Source organism: Macaca nemestrina, chromosome 13 (assembly GCF_043159975.1).
Source record: "Macaca nemestrina isolate mMacNem1 chromosome 13, mMacNem.hap1, whole genome shotgun sequence".
Lineage (NCBI taxonomy): Eukaryota > Metazoa > Chordata > Mammalia > Primates > Cercopithecidae > Macaca > Macaca nemestrina.
In genome coordinates, this window is record NC_092137.1 from 10,129,495 (window position 1) to 10,150,904 (window position 21,410).

General features: G+C 44.5%; 1 protein-coding gene across 4 annotated transcripts in view; it reads left to right on the top strand.

Annotated features, from left to right (window-relative positions):
- LOC105486503 (grainyhead like transcription factor 1) overlaps positions 1-21,410 on the top strand; it is a 47,416-nt gene that overhangs the window by 23,072 nt on the left and 2,934 nt on the right. The window contains exons 9-15 of one of the 4 annotated variants that reach the window (XM_071076216.1): positions 8,525-8,683; positions 13,022-13,073; positions 14,642-14,781; positions 15,855-15,892; positions 18,597-18,688; positions 19,032-19,117; positions 21,007-21,071. In XM_071076216.1, coding sequence (XP_070932317.1) covers positions 8,525-8,683; positions 13,022-13,073; positions 14,642-14,781; positions 15,855-15,892; positions 18,597-18,688; positions 19,032-19,117; positions 21,007-21,071 — 632 coding nt within the window. The other 3 variants (XM_071076215.1, XM_071076217.1, XR_011611444.1) reach the window with 3 other exon arrangements.

Here is a 21,410-nt window from a genome sequence, read left to right on the forward strand (position 1 = left end):
GATCCGCCCGTCTGGGCCTCCCAAAGTGCTGGGATTACAGGCTTGAGCCACCACGCCCGGCCCTAAATTGAATTTAAATACTAGGATGGGTTAAAGTGATAAAGACTCCCAGAGGCAACTGGGCCTGTGGCCACGACCGCTGCTGCTGTCTCATGGAGCCACGTCACCAGCTAGACTCATGACTTATGTGAAGTCAAATAGGAAGTTTGAAACAGCCTAGCTCTGTGGTTCGAAATGCAGAGACCTTTAATTTCATGCCTCGTGACCAAAAAGCAACCTGCTCAGAACCATTCGGGGTTCGCCCTTTTCTCTACGTTCGTCTACTTCACCAAACGATTTTTCCACAAGGTACTTCTCTGGCTTTCTATTTGTCACTGTCGCAGTGTGGTTTTGAGAAAAGAGCCTTGAGGTTGGAATCAGGAGACTTGGGTCCTGGCCTTGGCTTTGTCACCTGTTTAACTGTGTGTCTTTTGCCATCTATATCTTCAAAGCCTGAGGCTCAGTCACAGCTTGACACCGTCTCTTTTGAGTTTAAAGATACTGATAGCCAGAGACTGTGCGCTGTGTGATATTCTTGTGAAAGGTGAATGTTTTTAGGGTAGGCAGTGAGGATAAGTGCATTTCTCTCCACAAATTAAATTCACTTGTTAAAGTTCACATTCCTGACTACTCTCTTTAGACTGCACAGTTAGCATGCTTTATTGGAATTGTGTCTTGGTTTGTAGTGTTGATGATAAAGCTCAAAAGGAGTGGGTGAGTTGGGGATTTTATAAAACTGATTCTCAGTTACTTTCCTTATACCTGCTATGAAATGAACCTCTGATGGTGATCTCTGTTTTGAGCACAGTGGGTTTTTTTGTTTGTTTGTTTTGTTTTGTTTTGTCTTTTTCCTCCTTGTTTTCTCTTTGAGGACTAACTTGGCGGAAGCAGCCAAGTGTGAACAGCGCTGATGTGGCTGCCGCAGTGCTTCCTGGAGGAATCATTATAAATTCAAGATCTGATTTCTTGTTGGTTTCCGTGCTTGAGAGCATTTAGAATAAAAGTCTGTATCAGTTAATCCTTTGATCATTTAAATCATCTTATTTTGTTTTCCTCTCATTTTCAAACTGAGGTTTGAAAACAAAATTAAATACTTTGAAACATTCTAAGGGCATAAATTATTGGTCAGGAATGAGGAACTGTCCTTAGAAAAATGGGCTAGACGTTTTAAAAGGAATCTTGTAGAGCACCTTGGATTGTTCAGCAGTTTATGTTTGTGGTTAGTTTTTTTCTCTTCCAGTAATTTGGGTGGGAATAATATTAGTTGCTCATCTTTTGACATTAATGTTCTAATTATTTGAATACAAATGTTTTCTCTCAAAATAAGTGGGAAGCATGAAAACAGAAAAGGTCATCTTTTGAGTTCTTAAAGTTTTATGTCAGAGATCTTCACATCTTTCTAGAGAAGGAAGGTTGTAAATCTTCAGCCTACTCCAATTCTGAAATGGGGCTTTTTAAGCATGTGTGTGTATACATGCACTCCCATATGTTTTATAAAGGAGGAGTTGGATGTGTCCTCATTCATCGTACTTTTTACCTCTTTCCCATCCTCTGTAAAGATAGTGGAGTGTTTTCTGTAATCACATTGATACTATTTGTCTGCAGGATAGGAACAGTCCGAGCCTGGTTTTACCTGGATTTGGGTGAATAGCCCTGTGCTCTTGCTCACTCGGGGCTCCCCATTAGGTAGAATCCATGCAAAGTGTTAAAACTGAGGAACAAAGTGTGCCCATCTTGTTGCTCCCACTGGACCCAAGGGAGAGCTCTGGCTTGTGTTTCTACACTCGCCTTATATGTATGCCAGCAGGTTTTTAACATTAAACAAAACTGTTTAGTTGCAGACTAAAGAAGGCCGCCTCCTGACCATGAAGCTCCCCAGAAGCTGCACTTCTCCCTCAGAACTTGCCTGGTCCCTCCATGAGCGTGGGCTGTGCTGATAGGGACAGTGTGTTTCCACAGGGGAGCGATGCATGGGCACAGCACACACTGGATGTCTTGCCAGGAAGTCACTTATGCGGAAAGTGGAAATACTCAATTACAAACAGAGAAATACACCTCCTCCCTGTTTACTCCATCATGATGATGTAAGGATAAATTAATGTCCAAGCAACTTAGAGGATGGTTTAGATCAGTGGTCAGCAGATGACACCTCTAAGGCTGGGCCAGCTAGCTGCCTGTTTATATAAATCAAGTTTTATCAAAACACCACCACACTCATATCCGTGGCTACTTTTATACTATTACTGCAGAGTCGGGTAGTTGCATGTGGCCCACGGATGTGAAAATACTATCGGGCCCTTTACAGAAAAATAGTTGCTTCTGGTTTAGATAAGGGGATGAAAAAATATTTTATATATCTACTTTGTACTTATTCTTAGGCATACTTATTCAATACCCAGTATGTATTTTCCTCCTTTTATTAAAAGCATATGTTAAGCATATGTTATGATCCAGGCATGAGACATAGAGATGATTATTAAGACAGGGTCGGCCAGGCACGGTGGCTCAAGCCTGTAATCCCAGCACTTTGGGAGGCCGAGACGGGCGGATCACGAGGTCAGGAGATCGAGACCATCCTGGCTAACACGGTGAAACCCCGTCTCTACTAAAAATACAAGAAAATTAGCCAGGCGAGGTGGCGGGCGCCTGTAGTCCCAGCTACTCGGGAGGCTGAGGCAGGAGAATGGCGTGAACCCGGCGGGGCGGAGCTTGCAGTGAGCCGAGATCGCACCACTGCACTCCAGCCTGGGGCACAGAGCAAGACTCCGTCTCAAAAAAAAAAAAAAAAAAAAAAAAAAAAAAAAAGACAGGGTCATCTCAAGGAGGTTGCCATTTAGTGAGGAAGGCAACACATCATGCTTTGTCCTGTGGTTCAGAGTTACAACCTCAGCCTTCAGCTGAACACACAAGTTCACCACAAATGCCAATCCCTATGAAATCAAACATAACATGAGTAATAAAAATAAGCGGGAGAGTTTAATATGTGTGTAATTGGTTTTTTTTTTTTCCTGGTTAATATCTTAAGAACTTTTGAGTATATGAGGATTTGTATGATCTTATTGAATAGCAGGGTTGAACAAAATGGCTTTAATCTAGATCTTTCTGTATGTGTGTGCCACTTTTGCCTATATATCTAGATCTAGGTATTCTTTAAGTTAAATTACATGAATATTCTTATTTGATAGGGCTATGCCTCTGTAAAAATTTTGTTTAATGTTAAAAACCTGCTGGCATACATATAAATACATAAAAAAATATCTTCACTCTTTAAGGAAAGGAAGCCATGTATTGGAACTTGCTTTAATAATTTCAGAGTTTTAGAGCCAAGGGAGACCTTTTGTGGATCCTAGTGTGTAAGCAGCTAGAAGACTAATCACTTCACTGCAGTGGTTTCTATCTTGGCCAATCACTCAAATTATTCGAATTTGGTGCAGAGCCCAAAAAAAAAAAAAAAAAAAAAAAAAAAAAAAAAAAAAAAAAAAAAAACAGTCCCAGCATCTCGAACCCACCCCAGGACAATGAAATCAGAATCTCTGGGGTGTGGCCAGGATATCTGACATCTGTATGTTTTTAAGTCCTGCCAGGCACAACTAATTCAGTCAGGGTTGTGAGGCACTGTTGTACAGACGGGATTCTGAAACTTTAGTGTGAATTAAATTTGGAATTAACTGGAGAGCTTGTTAACCTCCCCTTCCACTCTCCCTGAGTTTTTGGATTCAGTGAGTCTGGGGTGGGCACCAGGATCTTCATTTCCAACAAGTTCCCTCATGCTATGCTCCTGGCATCACACTTTGAGAGCCATTGCTGTATGAGATTCTTAAGTTTTACATAAGTAGTTATTGTGATGACTTTAACTGGCAACTTATGTGGTATTTTTAAACTAATATGACTTATAAAAAGTTGATAGATAAATGTATTACACGAAACTATTGTCACCAGTAAAAACAGTATAGATATAGGATTCATCCTTTGTCAATGTAAGTATATAATCATGGAAGTCCAGAGGTAGTCATCCAGAGATCCATGAATTCACCCTGCCCTTTGACAGGTAAGGACCCTTGCACTGGGTCGCAGCGCTAGTTAGGGGCCAGCTCAGATGCTTTGATGTTTAGACCTAAGCTGCTTCTGTTGGGAATGTGGCTCTGCTTGTAGACTTTGGTTGAGGGTTAAACCCAGCACACATGTCCCCTCTGCACCAGCATGTCCCCTTGATCGTCTGTGTTCTTACCTTGGATCCTTTCTTAAGAGCAGGGGCATCGCGACCACCGGCCCCATCTTCTGTCTGGCATCTTCAGCCCACTGTTCCTGTCTCTCATGTTCGTGGCCTGCAGTGCTTACGTTTCACAGCTTTGTCATCTTCTCCTGGGATGTTTGTGTATTTATCTAGGCAAGGTAGCATTTTTTTTTAATGTTGAATTAGGACCATTGTAAACTTTCTTTAATACATTTAGAAAACTGCCAAGTTTGGAAATAACTGATTTTTTAAAATAAGAGAGAAATGTATATCAGTAAGAGACCACAGATCATCACAAATGCACACCAGCATGGGCAAAGCTGTGCCGAAGCTCTGTGTTTGCCCTGATCCTGGGATTTGGCCCCTGCTCATTTGAATAGAAACTTGAAACCGAGAAGCAAGGGGAGGTTAGGTTTTGGGTTGGATTACTGTGAAATCCTCTTGTAAAGGTAGTATCACTTTGGGTCGAAGACTTCCTGGAATCGTGAGGGTAAAGTTGAACTTTCCCAGGCAGCTAGCTGTTTTTGAACTAGGAATTGAGCCACATGACCTAGAATGACAGAAAAAATTCGGATTTTCCATTTGGTTGTAAATTGAAAAATATATGGTGGTTTGGTTACTTTGCTTAGTTGTTTGCATGGACTTTTTAAAAAACCTGAATGCATTCCGCAGACTCTCCATGCCTCTGATTTGTGGATTTAGGGATTGTACTTGAAGTGTTTTTTAAAAAAACGTGGCTGGCAGCAGTTACTCACACCTGTAATCTCAGCACTTTGGGAGGCCGAGGCGGGCGGATCATGAGGTCAGGAGTTCGAGACCAGCCTGGCCAATATAGTGAAACCCCATCTCTACTAAAAATACAAAATTAGCCAGGTGTGGTGGTGCAAGCCTGTAATCCCAGCTACTCGGGAGGCTGAGGCAGGAGAATCGCTTGAACCCGGGAGGCAGAGGTTGCGGTGAGCCGAGATAGCTCCACTGCACTCCAGCCTGGGCGAAAAGAGCGAAACTGAATCTCAAAAATAAATAAATAAATAAATAAAAGATATAAAGTCAAAGCACATATTTTCTGTAATGTATGTGCCACTTTTGCCTATCTAGATCTAGGTATTCTTTAAGTTAAAGCAATTTATTTATTTACTGGAAATAAGTTTAAGTGGAAAGAAAACTTATAGCAGGCAGGATAAGGTACTGTGCTCGGTGTTAGAAGGGACAAAGCGTAGAATTACGGACCCGGCCTGCTAAATATTTACAGTCTAGTCAGGGAGATAAACCATGCACATATCAAAAGGCAAACCATCCCAGGTAGGAGATCAGAGCCAGCTATTTGTGGAAGATGTTGGTTTGGGACTCGTAGTGGGGTGTGAAGGGGAAAGCCCTCCAATGAACCCCAGTGCATCGCTTTCTACCTTGGGACAACTTTAAACACCGTTGTGGGCTTCATCTGTGCAAGAAGGATGATAGTCCCTTTCCCTGTGGGTGATTCGGTGAGACCGTGCTTGACATGCCCAGCACAGATCCTGACGCCAGGTGCACAGTGTGTGGTCCCTCTGCTGTGTGGCCAGCCCGTGCTGCCATCTGCGTGCTTGTGACCGTGTGTGGGGTGGGACTTGGGCCGGCCTTACAGATGGAGACAGACGGGGGGAGCTGTGCAGGCGGGCCTGCCTGGGAAGTCATGAGCAAGAAGCCTGGAGCAGGAAGCGGAAGAGGACTGAGGTGAGGCGGGAATGGATGTGCAGATTGTGTTCGGGGATGGTGAGGAGACCAGCTGGGGTGGAGGGCTTGTGAAGGGACAAGATCAGAAATGACTTTTAAATCTGTTAACTTGGACAAGTCCTTCCTCTTTTTAGGATGTGTTGGTCTTTTCCTGCTGAGAAACAGTGTGTAGCCTAGAGTGAGGGTAAAATCCCGACCTCAGCTTTTGCATTTTGCATGCCTTCTAGGGAGCCATCTTTGTCACCATGATCCTGACTTTCCTCTTCTCCCTCCCTTCCTTCTCTTTCATCTTAAAGTTCTTATAGCTGGGCCGGGCGTGGTGACTCACGCCTGTAATCGCAGCACTTCGGGAGGCCAAGGCGGGCCGATCACTTGAAGTCAGGAGTTTGAGACCAGCCTGGCCAAAATGGTGAAACCCCCCCTCTACTAAAAATACAAAAATTAGCCAGGCGTAGTGGTGAGTGCCTGTAATCCCAGCTACTCAGAGGCTGAGGCAGGAGAAGGACTTGAACCCAGGAGGCGGAGGTTGCAGGATTGCGGTGAGCCGAGATTGCACCATTGCACTCCAGCCTGGGCAACAAGAGCAAAACTCCATCTCAAAAAAAAAAGTTATTATAGCTGTCCCCCACCCCCGTTATAACTTAAATTTCTCCCCATCTGCCCTGGTTCAGCCAGTGACACCCAGTGCTGCTCCTGGTGGACCCATTCTTGGTTGTTGACCCAGGGGCTAGAAGGAATCTTCCCCTGTCAGCTCTTGGGTCTGAAATGGGCCAGTCTTAGTTTTAAAAACTGTTAATTCCAATAATGTCCACTATGTGGTACACATGCATCAGAAATAAATTCTAAAACTAGTTGAAAGGGAGCTCAAAAACATTTTAAAAATCCAGAATGATAAAAATAGCTGGGAAATGGCACATGTTTATTTGCTGTACACTGGGTTCCTCTTAAGTAGCAGCTTCCAGTGTCATATTCATAATGTGACTCAGTTTATTTTAACTTTTGAGAAAGTGTGCTGGGAGATAACTGATTTGGAGCCCAGGAGAGGAGAGAAGGGTATGACATCTTCTGCCTTCCATTTCGATGGTGGGGGATCCCCCTGGATGGCTTCTCGCCGGCTCAGTGCATAGCTCAGGCACACGCTAACAGCTGGAGTGAGTGTACCTGGTACTAACCTACTGCACTTGGAATCATCTTTAAATATTGTTCTTGTGGGCTGGGTGTAGTAGCTCCTGCCTGTAATCCCAGCACTTTGGGAGGCCAAGATGGTAGGATCACTTGAGCTCAGGAGTTCAAGACCAGCCTGGGCAACATAATGGAACCCTGTCTCTACAAAAAAAATACAAAAATTAGCTGGGCGTGGTGGCACACACCTGTGATCCCAGCTACTTGGGAGGCCGAGGTGGGAGCATGGCTTGAGCCCAGAAGGCAGAGATTGCAGTGAGCTGAGATCATACCACCACACTCCAGCCCGAGCGACAGAGCCAGACTGTCTTAAAAAAAAAAAAATTGCTCCCATGGGAAGTGGTGGCTTGGGCACTGATAGGAAAGCAGACTTTTGAAACTGTGGGTTGAGAAGCTCAAAGTCTGGTTTAGACAGTTTCTCTAAAGTAATTTCATGATTGAATAGTAGAACTGTGGCTTAAGGAATTGGATTCTTCTTTTCTCTCATGGAAATAGACCCACCAGCATAACATCTTCCCAGGTTATTCTAGGAAGTTTTGACCGCATCTGTGTGGAACGTCTTGAACGAGGAACACATTCCTGAGTGTTTAGTGATCGTTCTCAGTCTGTTAACAAACTTCACCACTTTTGTTTTAGGTTTAATCTGAACATGTAAAGAATCCAGTTATGTTTAAATAAAAGACCCTTGCACTGATATTTCTGTACCTAGAAAGGAGTGTGGAAATAATTGTAAATTATAAATTATTCCTTGAAGACTGGGCCCAATGTGATTTGTTAACCAAAAGATTAATAAGAACAAAGTGGAAAGAAATGAGGACTGTTTAGTCTGGATGGGCAGAGATTGAGAGAGAACTTCATTAGAATCTTATAAAAATTGTGGATTAGAGGAACACCGATTTCATAAGTTCTAAAATATGAGGACATAGAGTACTACAGGTTATCCTAAGAGGTGGTGTCAACGTAAACATAGGTGGATTCCCAGGAAGTTTTTACTAAGTTACAGAACAACTGCAGAGGGAGCTATGCTATTGGTAAGTTTGGAAAATGGCATCGGGAAAGCTAATCAGCCTCTTCCCCTGTCCTAGCTGATATTAGGGATTCTGGAAGGAAATATGAGCAGAGGTTCAGAGCTGCCGACTCTTCCTCCTCTTTAAGGTCTGCTATTTCTATGACCAAAAGCAGTTTTAAAATAAACCCCTGATCACCTCTTTTTAAAAACCCTTTTTTAAAAAATGAGAAACTGAACTTCTCATTTAAAATAGACTTGAGTAATTTCAGTGATGTTAATATTTTCATGAGCTGTGCTAGGTTTGACTTGGTGCCTGTTGCTTATGGAACCTTCTCTTCCCTTTGCAGGTTTTCATCTCTGTGAACTGCTTAAGCACAGACTTCTCTTCCCAGAAGGGAGTGAAGGGGTTGCCTCTTAACATTCAAATCGATACCTATAGTTACAACAACCGCAGCAACAAGCCTGTTCACCGGGCCTGCTGCCAGATCAAGGTCTTCTGTGACAAGGTAAGGTCGGCAGGGACGCTTGCAACAAGTGTTTGAGACACACTCACGGAAAAGGACCAGGGTCTCTTTAATATTTAATGTCAAAATGAGAATATAGCTGCTAATATAGAATAACTTTTAAAATTCTTTTATTTATTTATTTATTTATTTATTCATTGTATTTTGTTTTTGAGACAGTCTCGCTCTGTCGCCCAGGCTGGAGTGCAGTGGTGCAATCTCAGCTCACTGCAACCTCTGCCTCCCGGGTTCAAGCAATTCTCCTGCCTCAGCCTCCCCAGTAGTTGGGATTACAGGTGCACACCACCATGCCCGGCTAGTTTTTTGTATTTTTAGTAGAGATGGGGTTCCGCCATATTGCCCAGGCTGGTCTCCAACTCCTGAGCTCAAGTAATCTGCCCACCTCGGCCTCCCAGAGTGCTAGGATTACAGGTGTGAGCCACCGCACCCAGCCTTTATCAGAGATGAGGTCTCACTCTGTCATCTAGGCTGGAATTCCGTGGTGCAATTACTGCTTACTGTAGCCTCAACCTCCTGGGCTCAAGCGATCCCCCGAACTCAGTCTCCTAAGTGGTTGGGACTACGGCACATCCCATCACACCCAGCTAATTTTTTAATTTTTTTGTGGAGAAGGGTTCCCGCCATGTTGCCCAGGCTGGTCTTGAACTGCTGGCCTCAAGTGATCCTCCCACCTTGGCTTCCGAAAGTGTAAAACAGCTTTTTTTTTTTTTTTTTTTTTTTTGAGACAGAGTCTGGCTCTGTTGCCCATGCTGGAGTGCAGTGGCGAAATCTCGGCTCACTGCAGCCTCTGCCTCCCGGGTTCAAACGATTCTTGTGCCTCAGTCTCTCCAGTAGCTGGGATTACAGATGTGCACCCACCACACCTAGCTAATTTTTGTATTTTTAATAGAGACAGGGTTTTGCCAGGTTGGCCAGGCTGGTCTTGAACTCCTGGCCTCATGTGACCTGCCCACCTTGGCTTCCCAGAGTGCTGGGATTACAGGTGTGAGCCACTGTGCCTGGCCTAAAATAGCTTAATTATTGTTTTGGCCTTGCAAAGACACATTATAGAGAGATTTTTAAAATTACTTTTTAACTGAAAGATTAGAAGGATTGATGAGTACATTTTGTTGGGCATGTCTGATAAGTAAAGGAGGTGCGCACAGGCCCCTCTGAGCCCAGCTGCTGGAGGTGTAGGCAGTCAACCCTGCACGGAGGCTCTTCTTCAGCTGTGTCTGATTGGATGAATCACAAAGGGCTGTGCCTTCACAGTGCAAGGCCCAGAGGGATCTCTGCATGACCTGTTTTCCCTGGTGTGGCTCCTTTTTATCTGGAGAAGAGAGGCTTACTTTTGCCCAGTGCAGAGCCAGGGGCTGAGTTGAATTCGATGCAGGGAGAGTCTGGAAGGTGCGTCGAGTCTTGAGGGGAAAGTTTGTGCTGGCTCGGAACTGGGGAGCAACTGCAGATGAGTGGACGGTCCATTGAACTAAGACAGCTAGATCTTGACTTTTTCCAACTCAAAAATGTTGGACCTATTTTTGGCGGGGGAGGGGGGCAGTTCTTTTCATCCTGTTAAGGGAGCTTGTCTTTTATTGAGATTTTTAGAAGGGGCTAGGTAACTGGAAGTATGTTTGCTGTCAGAGTCCTGGTCTTTCACCCTGGCTTTTGCATCAGGTATACAAAGCACAGTGGCTGAGCACAGTAAATGAGTCTGAGGCCTTTTTCGGGTTTTTTGGATCGTGTTTACTCTTTGTGTGGCATTCGGTGATTTTCACCTTCCTGGGTGCTCGACATTTTTATATTATTGTGAATCTCCTTGAATTTTGTCCTGAAATCTGGTTAAGTTGCTTGGAAACCATTTGATCTTTCAGATCTTATGTCTATGATTTGATAGGCGGATCTGGAGCTGTGCTCAATGTAAGGCTAATCATTCTGTGCTCCTGAGCAGGATTTTCCTGAATATTCTACCAAGTGTCCTGCTCATTACAAGTTTTTCCAGTCATATTGTTTCCTTGTAATAATCCTCATTACAAGGATTTCCAGTCCACCCCATATGGTGGGAACAGGTACTGTTTCTGGCTCTGTGTGAGTTTCGGGAACTGTTTCTCTAATCTTTTCAGATGTCAGTTCCCAACCCTGACCCCCAGCCTTGGGCAACTTCCTGGTACCTCTGTACCTGTTGGTGCCTGGCCACCCTAAAGATCTCGGAGCTTTTTCCTCTTTGGTACTTTGTCCTGCTGCCCTGATCTCTGTGGACTTCCAGCTCTGTCTCCTCAACCCTGGGCACCTGGACTGAGAATACATGGGCTCCCCTTCCCATGCCACAGCCTGGGAACTCTGAAGGCAGCAGCCAGCATGGTTTTAGGACTTGCCACGCGTTCTTGTTCTCCCTGTTGTTTAGTTGCCTACTGGTCAGGGCCTCGCATTCTTGTTTTATGCATTTTGTCTGGTTTTTGTTGTTGTTTCAGGGTGGAGGGTAAATGTGATCTGTGTTACTCCATGTTATGTAGAAGCAGAAATGCCTTATTCTTTATAAATACACAGGTAAATTAGGAGGGACAGTCCTGTTTTGTAATACGGGACTGCACCCTCCACCTTTTGGAGGAGGGTGGTGTTTATCATCAGAATGAAGTTATGGTTAGACTATTAGAACGGACAGGGAGACCCAGACCAACTTCATACAATAATGGCTAGGAGATTGGGGTATTTACCTGTTTTTCTGTGTCAAGGAGGGACTGTTATGTCAATGTTACATAGCAATTTTTATAAGCAGGTTGTATATTTACTATGTTAATATGCTACCACCTTCTAGAAAAGGCAGAAGGTGGTTTTCTGTTTTTAAAGTGTTTTATTGTATAATAATGCTACGATCACTGGGATTTTTATTGCCTCTCTTTGCTATCCGCAAATTTATTTAACAGAAAAATAAGCTACCAGTTCATCCTTAACTGGATAACTATGTAAAGAAATCTGTACCATCCAGAAATTCCAGTAAGTCAAGCAAAATGATTAAATGTAATGTTTTTAAATATGCTTAATTGCTTGCCTTTAGGTCGTGTTTATTACTAATATGATTCTTTTGAAAATTGTTGTGGGTTCAGTTGCGTGGTACTATCAGTCTTTGCGCGGTTAGTATACAGAGTACATGAGTGTCCTTTTTCTGGGACTCTGAGTACACTTTTTCTCTTTTTTCTTTGAGGGAGTCTCACTCTGTCACCCAGACTGGAGTACAGTGGTGCGATCCCAGCTCACTGCAATCTCTGCCTCCCGGGTTCAAGTGATTCTCGTGCCTCAGCCTCCTGAGTAGCTGGGATTACAGGCATGCACCACCACGCCCAGCTGATTTTTTTGTATTTTTAGTGGAGACAGGGTTTCACCATGTTGGCCAGGCTGGTCTTGAACTCCTGGCCTCAAGTGATCTACCCACCGCGGCCTCCCAAAGTGCTGGGATTACAAGCGTGAGCCCCCGTGCCCGGCCCACTTTTTCTCTTTTAAGTGATTATGCAGATTTCTAGTTCCATCTTCACTTTGTGAATTCAGCTTGGTCAGATCTGCTACATGGTTGATGCCAGGCCCTTGGACTGAATTACAGCTTTCAGTGATAACCTTGGCCATATAGGAGAGTATACTCAACAGTAGGGCCAACTTAGTTTTTTTCTTTCATTTCCTTTTCCTACTGGACAAAGGGAAGATACCCTTGTGTCTTTGCAGGCGTGTGGTATACTCAGATTTTCTCAGCTTTCATTGAACATGACCACATCCGTTATAAGGAGGAATTTTGCTTTTTTTTTTTTTTTTTTTTTTTTTTTTTGAGACTAGTTTCGCTTTGTCACCCAGGCTGGAGTGCAGTGGTGTGATCTCGGCTCACTGCAACCTCCACCTCTCAGGGGTTCAAGCAATTCTCCTGCCTCAGCCTCCCAAGTAGCTGGGACTACAGGTGCCCGCTACCATGCTTGGCTAATTTTTGTATTTTTAGTAGAGGTGGAGTTTCACCATGTTGGCCAGGCTGGTCTCAAACTCCAGACCTCAAATGATCCACCCACCTCAGCCTCCCAAAGTGCTCAGATTACAGGCGTGAGCAACCGCTCCCGGCCGGAATTTTGCTTTATTTGTTTTTCAAATAAATGTTGTTCCCTGTGATTTCATTGAATTAAATATAATTTTTAAGACTAATCTTTTTAGAAGAAACTACTATGGTAAGCCTCATGAATATAGTAAGTAATGGAGTTCCTGTCCAGAGAAGGGAGAAGGGCTTTTTCTAAACTCCATTGGTCAGGATAAGAGTTAAATATTTTAAAGATCAGAAAACAGAATCATATCTTGTCTTCTCTTGACCTACAGGGAGCTGAGCGGAAAATCAGGGATGAAGAACGAAAGCAAAGCAAAAGAAAAGGCAAGTGTCCTGACCCCAGCTCCCAGTTGAATGCCTGTAAGTAGAAATGTTCCCGGCAAGCTTCAGACCTTTTCTATTCAGAATGGTGGCTGGAGTTTGCACACACAAGACAGTGGGTGTTCTTCCTGTCTGCAGTGTGGTGCTGCCTCTTCCTCAGATCAGCAGCAGATGCCGCTCAGCGGGGGGTTTTCCTGGGGACCACAGGGTAGATCCCCGGGTTTTCCCGACCTCAGCGTTTTTGGCTGTCAGTTCTAGTTCAGACTCCTGCTTCCAGTCTTGAAAAATGACAACACGTTCTGCATGAATCACTGTTAAAATTGGGACTTGTCTAGATTTTTTAAAGTTATAATAACGGTCTTGAGAATTCAAGATGCCTTGACTCCAAGTAGGATCATATTTTGTATCTTAAGTATAGTATTTTAATATTTGCAGAATCTATAGGGCTGCTGTTTGGACATTTCACCAGGAAAGCTTTGTTTTCTTGTTTTCTTGTTTTTTTAACTGTGACCAGTATTCATATTCACAAAACCTTGTCTCTACAATGAAGAAGGGGCTGCTCGTGCCTGTAGGGTCCATCCGTAGTACGTGGGTTTCTGGCACGCTCTTTTGAATGGTCTGTCTGGCTCAGCAGACATTTGCCCTGCAACACCTTAGTCAGGATTCTCCCACTGGTATCAAAGTGCAAACTCCCAGTGACACTTCAGAGAGCAGCTGACGAACTAGGAGACCTCATTACTGAGTACTTCAGGGCCAGATTATTGGGGAAGATGAAGTCTATAACTTACTACGTTAAAAATTGGATGGACATGCTTACACTTCACCTTATTGTCGAGTTTCTTGGTATGTTCTGAAGTCAGTGGGTCCGTGAGTGTTGGAATGTAAATTATTTAATGAGGACAGCTGAGGTGAAATTTCTCCCAAATTATGTTTATATAATTATAAATGTTAGCCTTTCCAATGAAAACTAAATACGCTCCGCCTCTGTCACAAATCTTCTGTGGATATGTGTCTGTGTGTGTTTGAAGATACCTTTTCCCTTTTGATTTGATAAAACATTCAGTTGATTGGCTGGGCGCGGTGGCTCAAGCCTGTAATCCCAGCACTTTGGGAGGCTGAGACAGGCGGATCACGAGGTCAGGAGATCGAGACCATCCTGGCTAACACGGTGAAACCCTGTCTCTACTAAAAAATACAAAAAACTAGCTGGGCGAGGTGGCGGGTGCCTGTAGTCCCAGCTACACAGGAGGCTGAGGCAGGAGAATGGCGTAAACCTGGGAGGCAGAGCTTGCAGTGAGCTGAGATCCGGCCACTGCACTCCAGCCCGGGCGACAGTGCAAGACTCCGTCTCAAAAAAAAAAAAAAAAAAAAAAAATTCAGTTGATTTTAGTGGAAATACATACAGCAAATTCCTTTACATAAACTGGGATTCTTAGGCAGCGTGCCCTGTTGTATCTTACAGAGTGCTACACTTGGAGTGTCTTACACAGAGGCGAGGGCTCTGTGGCCTGCATCCAGTCTGTATGTAATCCTTTGACCTTGGCTTCCTCTTTGTTAATTTTTTTTTCCAGTTTCTGATGTTAAAGTACCACTGCTTCCCTCTCACAAGCGACTGGATATCACGGTTTTCAAACCCTTCGTTGATCTCGATACTCAGCCTGTCCTCTTCATTCCTGACGTGCACTTTGCCAACTTGCAGCGGGGCACTCATGTAGGTAACCAGGATCCCAGGGGAGGCTACCAGGAAGGAAGGCATGGCAAAAGGAAATTCTTTGGCATTATTCATGGGAAATAGAAGCCAAAATTGAGTGAGGTTTGACCAGTTAGTCAGCTCTTTGGCATATTCTGCTGGGGTGACATGATGCCCGTGCAATAAAAATGGTAAGCATCATTGATTGGAAGGTGCAGTGCAGCCTGTCAGCTTTATTCTGTTTGTATTCATTCATTCGTTCATTCTTCGTACCTACATATCCTAACTCATTTAAAAGATTCTAGAATAGTCACATAATTTGGAGTTTGAGCCTGTGATCTTTTTGGATTTAACTTGGGGGAATACCTAGGTTAAGGAGCTCTCATAACATAAGAACATTCGAAGGCTCTTCTTACGGTTCCAGTTACTGAGCCATCCTTGCCACATGTAGTTACCAATGGCCATGTCTTGGCATGTCTTAGCTTTAAAATTTAAAGCTAAATTTTAAAAAATAGTCACTCCCTGTTTTGTGGCAAAGGCTTACAAGAGATAGGAGCTTCAGTAGAATGAAGCATGGTTTTATGCTGAGTGCAAATAAATATCAAAAAGACAGTCTTTCATGCACTTTGTGGACAGATTCGTAAGGACTAAAGATTTGTCAGAGTTCTTGGAGCCGTGGCCAGTACGTTTAGTTTCTAATGGGAAGCTGGAGGTGAGCAGGGGTTCGCAGACTGTTTTTGTGAAGGGCTAGGCAGTAAAGGTTTTCGGCTTTTGGGACCCCGCGGTCTCCACTGTGCCGCTCAGCTCTGCCGCGCTAGTGTACACGTGGCCATAAGCAGCATGTGAATAAATGAGCATGGCTTTGTTTCAGTAAAGACTCTATTTACATAAACTGGCTTTAGACCAGATTTGGCGCAACCACTGAGTTAGGGGAGTTCAAGACGTCTGTAAGAATCTGGTTATTGAAAAATAAGGTTTAAGGATTTTATATTAGATTGATCAGATTCAAAATTATTTCCATTTTAGGAATAATTCATTTATGGTCAAACATTTTGAGCATACATTTGAAAAGCAATCTATTTCTTTGGTCTTAGGTCCTTCCCATTGCCTCCGAAGAATTGGAGGGTGAAGGGTAAGATTTATGTTTTGTTTTGTTTTAATAATGGAAAAAATATTAAACTTGTAGAAAAACTGCAAGTAGAGTACAAAGAACTCATTTTTCCCTGAGCCATTGAGGGTAAGTTGCCAACCTGATGGCCCATCACTCCTGAATATCGTGGGGTATATATCCTAATATCCTAGCAACAAGGACATCCTGCTGTGTCACAGTCAAGACCAGAGTCTTCACATTGCTACATTTGCACCAATAATGTCCTTTATAGCAAAAAAGGATCCAGTTCAGGATCACATGTTGTAGTTAGTTGTCATGTTTGTTAATCTTCTACAGTCTAGAACTAAACACTCCTTAACTTTTCTGACCAAATATTTTTGAAGATTGCAACCAGCTGTTTTGTAGACTCTTCTCAGTTTGCCTGTGTCTGCTGTTTTCTCATAGTTAGATTCCAGGCCTGGCAGGGATGTCACAGAGGTGAGACTGGGTTCTCCGTGCGTCCTAGCAGATGGCGCTTGATGTCGGTTTATCTGTTACTAATGGTGTTCTTTGGTCACTTGATTAAGCTGGTATCTGCCAGCTTCTCCACTGCAGAGTGGCTCCTTTGATAATAAGTGTTGCCTGGGGAGGTGCATTGTAGCTTTGTAAATATCTCATTCCCCATCCAACTTTCAGTTTACTCGTTCATTTATGGTTATCAGTATGAACTCATAGTTTCCTGTTTTATTCAATAAGTTGTGATTCATTAGTCATTTACTTTGATGTGCAGGTTGTCCCAGAATTGGGCTCTGCCTTCCTGTGCCGGGCAGCCCCCTACTCAGACACTCTGCCTAGTGGAGGGGGCTGACACTATCCCTCTTTGGGCCATCAGAACCTTCTTGATGGCTCTGGGACTTTTTCAACAAGGCAAAGATTATTTTTGTTTTTGTTTCATTTTACTTTTAGAGACAGGGTCTTGCTCTGAGGCCTATGTAGGATTGCAGGGGTGCAATCATAGCTCACTGCAGCCTTGAGCTCCTGGGCTCAAGTGATCCTCCTGCCTCAGCCTCCCAAGTAGGGGGGACTACATGCACATGCCACCACACCCATCTAATTATTGTTGTTGTTGTTGTATTATTATTATTATTATTATTATTATTGTAGAAATCCTGGTCTCAGGCAATCCTCCCGCCTCAGCCTCCCTCTTTCTGTTATCTGCCCTCAGAAAGGTGCATTCTGATGGAAAGAGCCAAGGTTTCCATGGGAAGTTTATTCCTCAGCATCCTTCTTCCCTCATGTTCCATTCATTCCCAGGGGTTGAACCATCATACTGGGGACATTCATGCCCCACACGTTACCCACCGTGCCTCTCTCTGAAGGCGAGTCCTGCACTGCCCCTTTGATTCTTAGTGTTTCAGGCTTGAGTCCTGCAGGCACCTTCACTAGATGGCTGCTGTGTGCTAGGAACGGAGATGGCAGAGTCTCAGAGGCTTAGCCCCAGCTCCTGAAGTGGCCATTCTGCTCCAAATCCAGCACTCCCTCCCTTCACTTTCAGTTATTTACCTCTTCTCTTGCTCGCCATGACAGCGCCTGCTGGACCCTCCATGCCAGGTGCCCCTGGTAGTCAGGTGCTCGATCTGAGCTTTTCTCTCCTCAGACTCTCCTTGGTCTGTTCTCCCCTTCTGGCTTCCATGATACCACCGTATTTTAAACCTGTGGAACCCTGTGCCCGGATCGCACCAGCCTCTCCTTCCCCTGGTTTCATGACACCACCGTATTTTAAATGCGTGGAGTCCTGTGCTCGGATCGCACCAGCCTCTCCTTCCCCTGCTTTTTCTGCTTGAAGGTCCTGGGGTCCCCTCCAGTCTTGACCACGCTTTGGGGACCACACTCTGTCTCACAGAACTTTCAAATATTCCCTCTTCCCTGCCATGTAAAATTTAATTCCTTAGAACTGAACAATCAGGACATTCACGGTAGAGTCGGCTTCCCAAAATTTCTAGATATGGCTTCTTGTGGGCCATTCTGTTTGAGCCAGGCTGGCCCTACGTTTTCCTGCTCACACTTCCTAAGTGTTTTGAAACATCATCTCCTTTGTCACTGCCTGTACAAGGTTATCTCAGATCCTACCTCCGCCATAGTGTTTCCTGAAAAGAAGCACCCAATAGCCAGGCACGGTGGCTCATGCCTATAATTCCAGCACTTTGGGAGGCCAAAGTAGGAAGATCGCTTGAGCCCAGGAATTTGAGAACATCCTGGGCAACATAGGGAGAACCCATCTCTACAAAATTAAAACAATTAGTTGGGCGTGGTGGTGTGCGCCACCTGGGAGTCTGAGGTGGAAGGATTGCTTGGGCCTGGGTGATTGAGGCTGCAGTGAGCCATGATCCATGATTACACCACTGCACTCCAGCCTGAGCAACAGAATGAGGCCCTGTCTCAAAAAAAGAAAAAAAGAAAAAGAAAAAAACCAAAGCGCCTCATCTTCGAGAAGGCAACTTTATCTAATGAGAGCGCAGATAGCTGCAGGGAGCCTGAGTGTGGTCCCATGTCTGCCTGTGAATATCCATGAGCCCCGGAGTCAGGATTTTCCTTCAGCCCGATTTTTCATCCACAGATAAGGAAGCTGGACCAGATAAAGAATGAAAGTCACTTTAAATCTAGTTCCATGATAGGCTCTAAAACACCTTTTGTTGATGCAGCTGGTTAAGCTGAACCGCTAACGGCATACTTTGGATCACTGCAGCTCTGTCTTGAAAAGGGGGCCGTACGGCACAGAAGATGACTTTGCTGTCCCTCCTTCTACCAAGCTGGCCCGGATAGAAGAACCAAAGAGAGGTGTGTTGGGTTCCGTGTCTTAGTGGGAATTTTAAATCAGAAATGGGTTCGGAGTCTATCAAAAGCATAAAGGGTTCAAGCACATTTTTTCCAGTTTCACTTGCTTGGGAATTCTTCCATCAGACTGACATCTAGCTTGAGCTAGGACTTACAGCAAAGTTCAGAGAAGCTGAAACCCATGTTCTTAAAACAGAATTGAGACCGGCTAATGCTCGCCATCCTTGATGTGAATGTGGTTTTTATTTTAGCTGGTACCGTGGTCTGTTTTCCTCCATTGCTCATGTGAACTGTATCCTTTTTTTCTCTCTCTTCCCTTCGTCATTCCTGGTTGGGGATTGATTAGTACTGCTCTACGTTCGAAAGGAGTCAGAAGAAGTCTTTGATGCCCTGATGCTCAAAACCCCATCTTTGAAGGGCTTGATGGAAGCTGTAAGTAGGATCAACTCTGTAATCCCCTGTACAAAATGAAAGGACGCATACATAGGATTTCACTGAAACACTTTATCAGATGATCCAAATCCTTTGTCAGACCGTCTGGAATCCTTGACACCTTTCTTGAATCATTGTGCGTCCCACATTTTATCCTCACCCGGGGATCTTAACTCACATAGTCACTCAGTCATACCTGTTCCACTGAAGTGAATGCATTTGTGATGGCCTATGAAATCGTTTAATTTTTATATACGTGGTTAAAGGGAGATTGCCATTTAGCAAGCCACTTAGAAGCTAACAAAAATGATTTTTAATCAGGTACAATCTTAAAAACTTCATACATAATAAAAACAGTGGCTCCTCAGTCTACCTTTGAAACTCCCAATCCTAGGAAATTACTGAACTTGTATCAATACCTCACCACAGCCTATTGCAGAGAAAGTAGACGTGTAACCAGTGATGGCCATATGTCCATCTTACAAGGATCTCAGCATGAGGCTGGAATAAACTGACCCCATGCTCCCTGTGGGGATATCAGTAAGAGAGGAAACGTGGAAAGCTGCTATGTTAATTTCCTGTTCCGGCTGTGCCCTGGAAAAACGCATGTTAGCAGCCCTGAGTGCAGGTATTTACCAACCTGTCTCCTATAGACTGTAGAGATCTTTAAGCTCAAAGTGTGTCCATAATTGGGCTAAAAGCATCTCCCCTAGCTCCCTCTGATTACTGTAGTATGTTGAATTCATTTAACACATCTTTTAAAGGGCTCGCTTCATACCAGGCACTGTGGCGGGCACTGGAGTTACGAGCGTCAGTGACAGTGCTGAATGGAGTTTATGTTCTAGTTAGGAAGACAGAGACACCAAAATGAGCAAAGAAGTTGAGGTCATTTTTCAGGTACTGATAAGTGCAATGAAGATGATAAAGCGGGGAGATGGGGCGTGGGTTTGGGGAGCTGCTGTGCGGTCTCTCAGCCAGGCGGCCCAAGTCCACGGGTGTCATTCAGTGCATCCCTGCCTGCCCACAGCACAGGCAGTGCCGTTCCCACTGTCACTTCCTGCCTCCTGGGATGTCCCCTGAGTTTCTCTTTTCTTGCCTTTTGATGACCCTTCATCATGTTTTAAGAATCATGCAAACTGGCCAGGTGGGTGGCTGAGGCAGGAGAATCGCTTGAACCAGGGAGGTGGAGGTTGCAGTGAGCTGAGATCCTGCCACTGCACTCCAGCCTGGCATAGCAAGACTCCGACTCAAAAAAAAAAAAGAATTGTGCCTACTCTGATTACAGGGAGAGAGGAGAGTGAAGAGGATGCAGAGTTACTGGGCGAGCATAACTGTTCATGGCTCACAGGGAACTCATGACAGGTCTTACATATCAGAACACAAAGTATTATCCACTGGTACAGAAAAGAAAAAGGGTTTGTGTGGTGAGAACTCGGAGCTAGGGTCTGGTCTGAAACACGTGTTTGGAAGGTTGGCGGGATCTACAAGTTCGCCACCTGAGGCTCCGTTTCTCAGCACCACCTTGAGCTTTGCTCTGTGGCTTGAGGTTAAGCTGGTGATGCCAACCTGAGGATGGTCTGGATGACAAGTGCAATGTTTGATCTAGAGTGAATCAGCTGTTTGCCCATTCTCTTTTAAAATATTAAAAATCGCCTCTATGCCCTGAAAGGAAGACAGCCGGAGTTTACACAGAGCAGCTCATTACAGCAAGGGCAGCCGGGCTGAGGAGAGGGGAGGCCCCCAGCACGCGAGCTGGGGCTTTTCCATGTCTTTGTGTCTGCGTTTTGGAAAAACAAAGTCGAGTGACTATGCACATGTGTATGTATTTGTTGTTTGGTTTCTAAAGCCTTGATACAGGGTTTTGTAATTATTTTTCTTTCCTCTTTTAGATCTCAGACAAATACGATGTTCCCCATGACAAGATTGGGAAAATATTCAAGAAGTGTAAAAAGGGGTAAGCAGCCACTGTGTCCTGTCTGAAGGGCTGAGCGAGGAAAGTGCCGATGCCCCCCGCAGTGCCAATGAGACGCACCCCCCAGTGCTGTTGACACCCCCAGCACCAGTGTAACACACCGCGCACGCTAGTGACACACCCCCTGTGCCAGTGCGCCTTGTGTCCAGTCCAGAAGCAGCCAAAGAAACCTGGGTGCTAGAATGTGGCTTTTCTAAATTATATACGAAATTACTTAGATAAAATTGATCTGCCTTGAGGAGATCTTTGTGTATTGTTTCTCCAAGTCACCTTCTTTGCCCTCCACATGCCTGGCAGCAGTGCCATGGCTCCACACTCCAG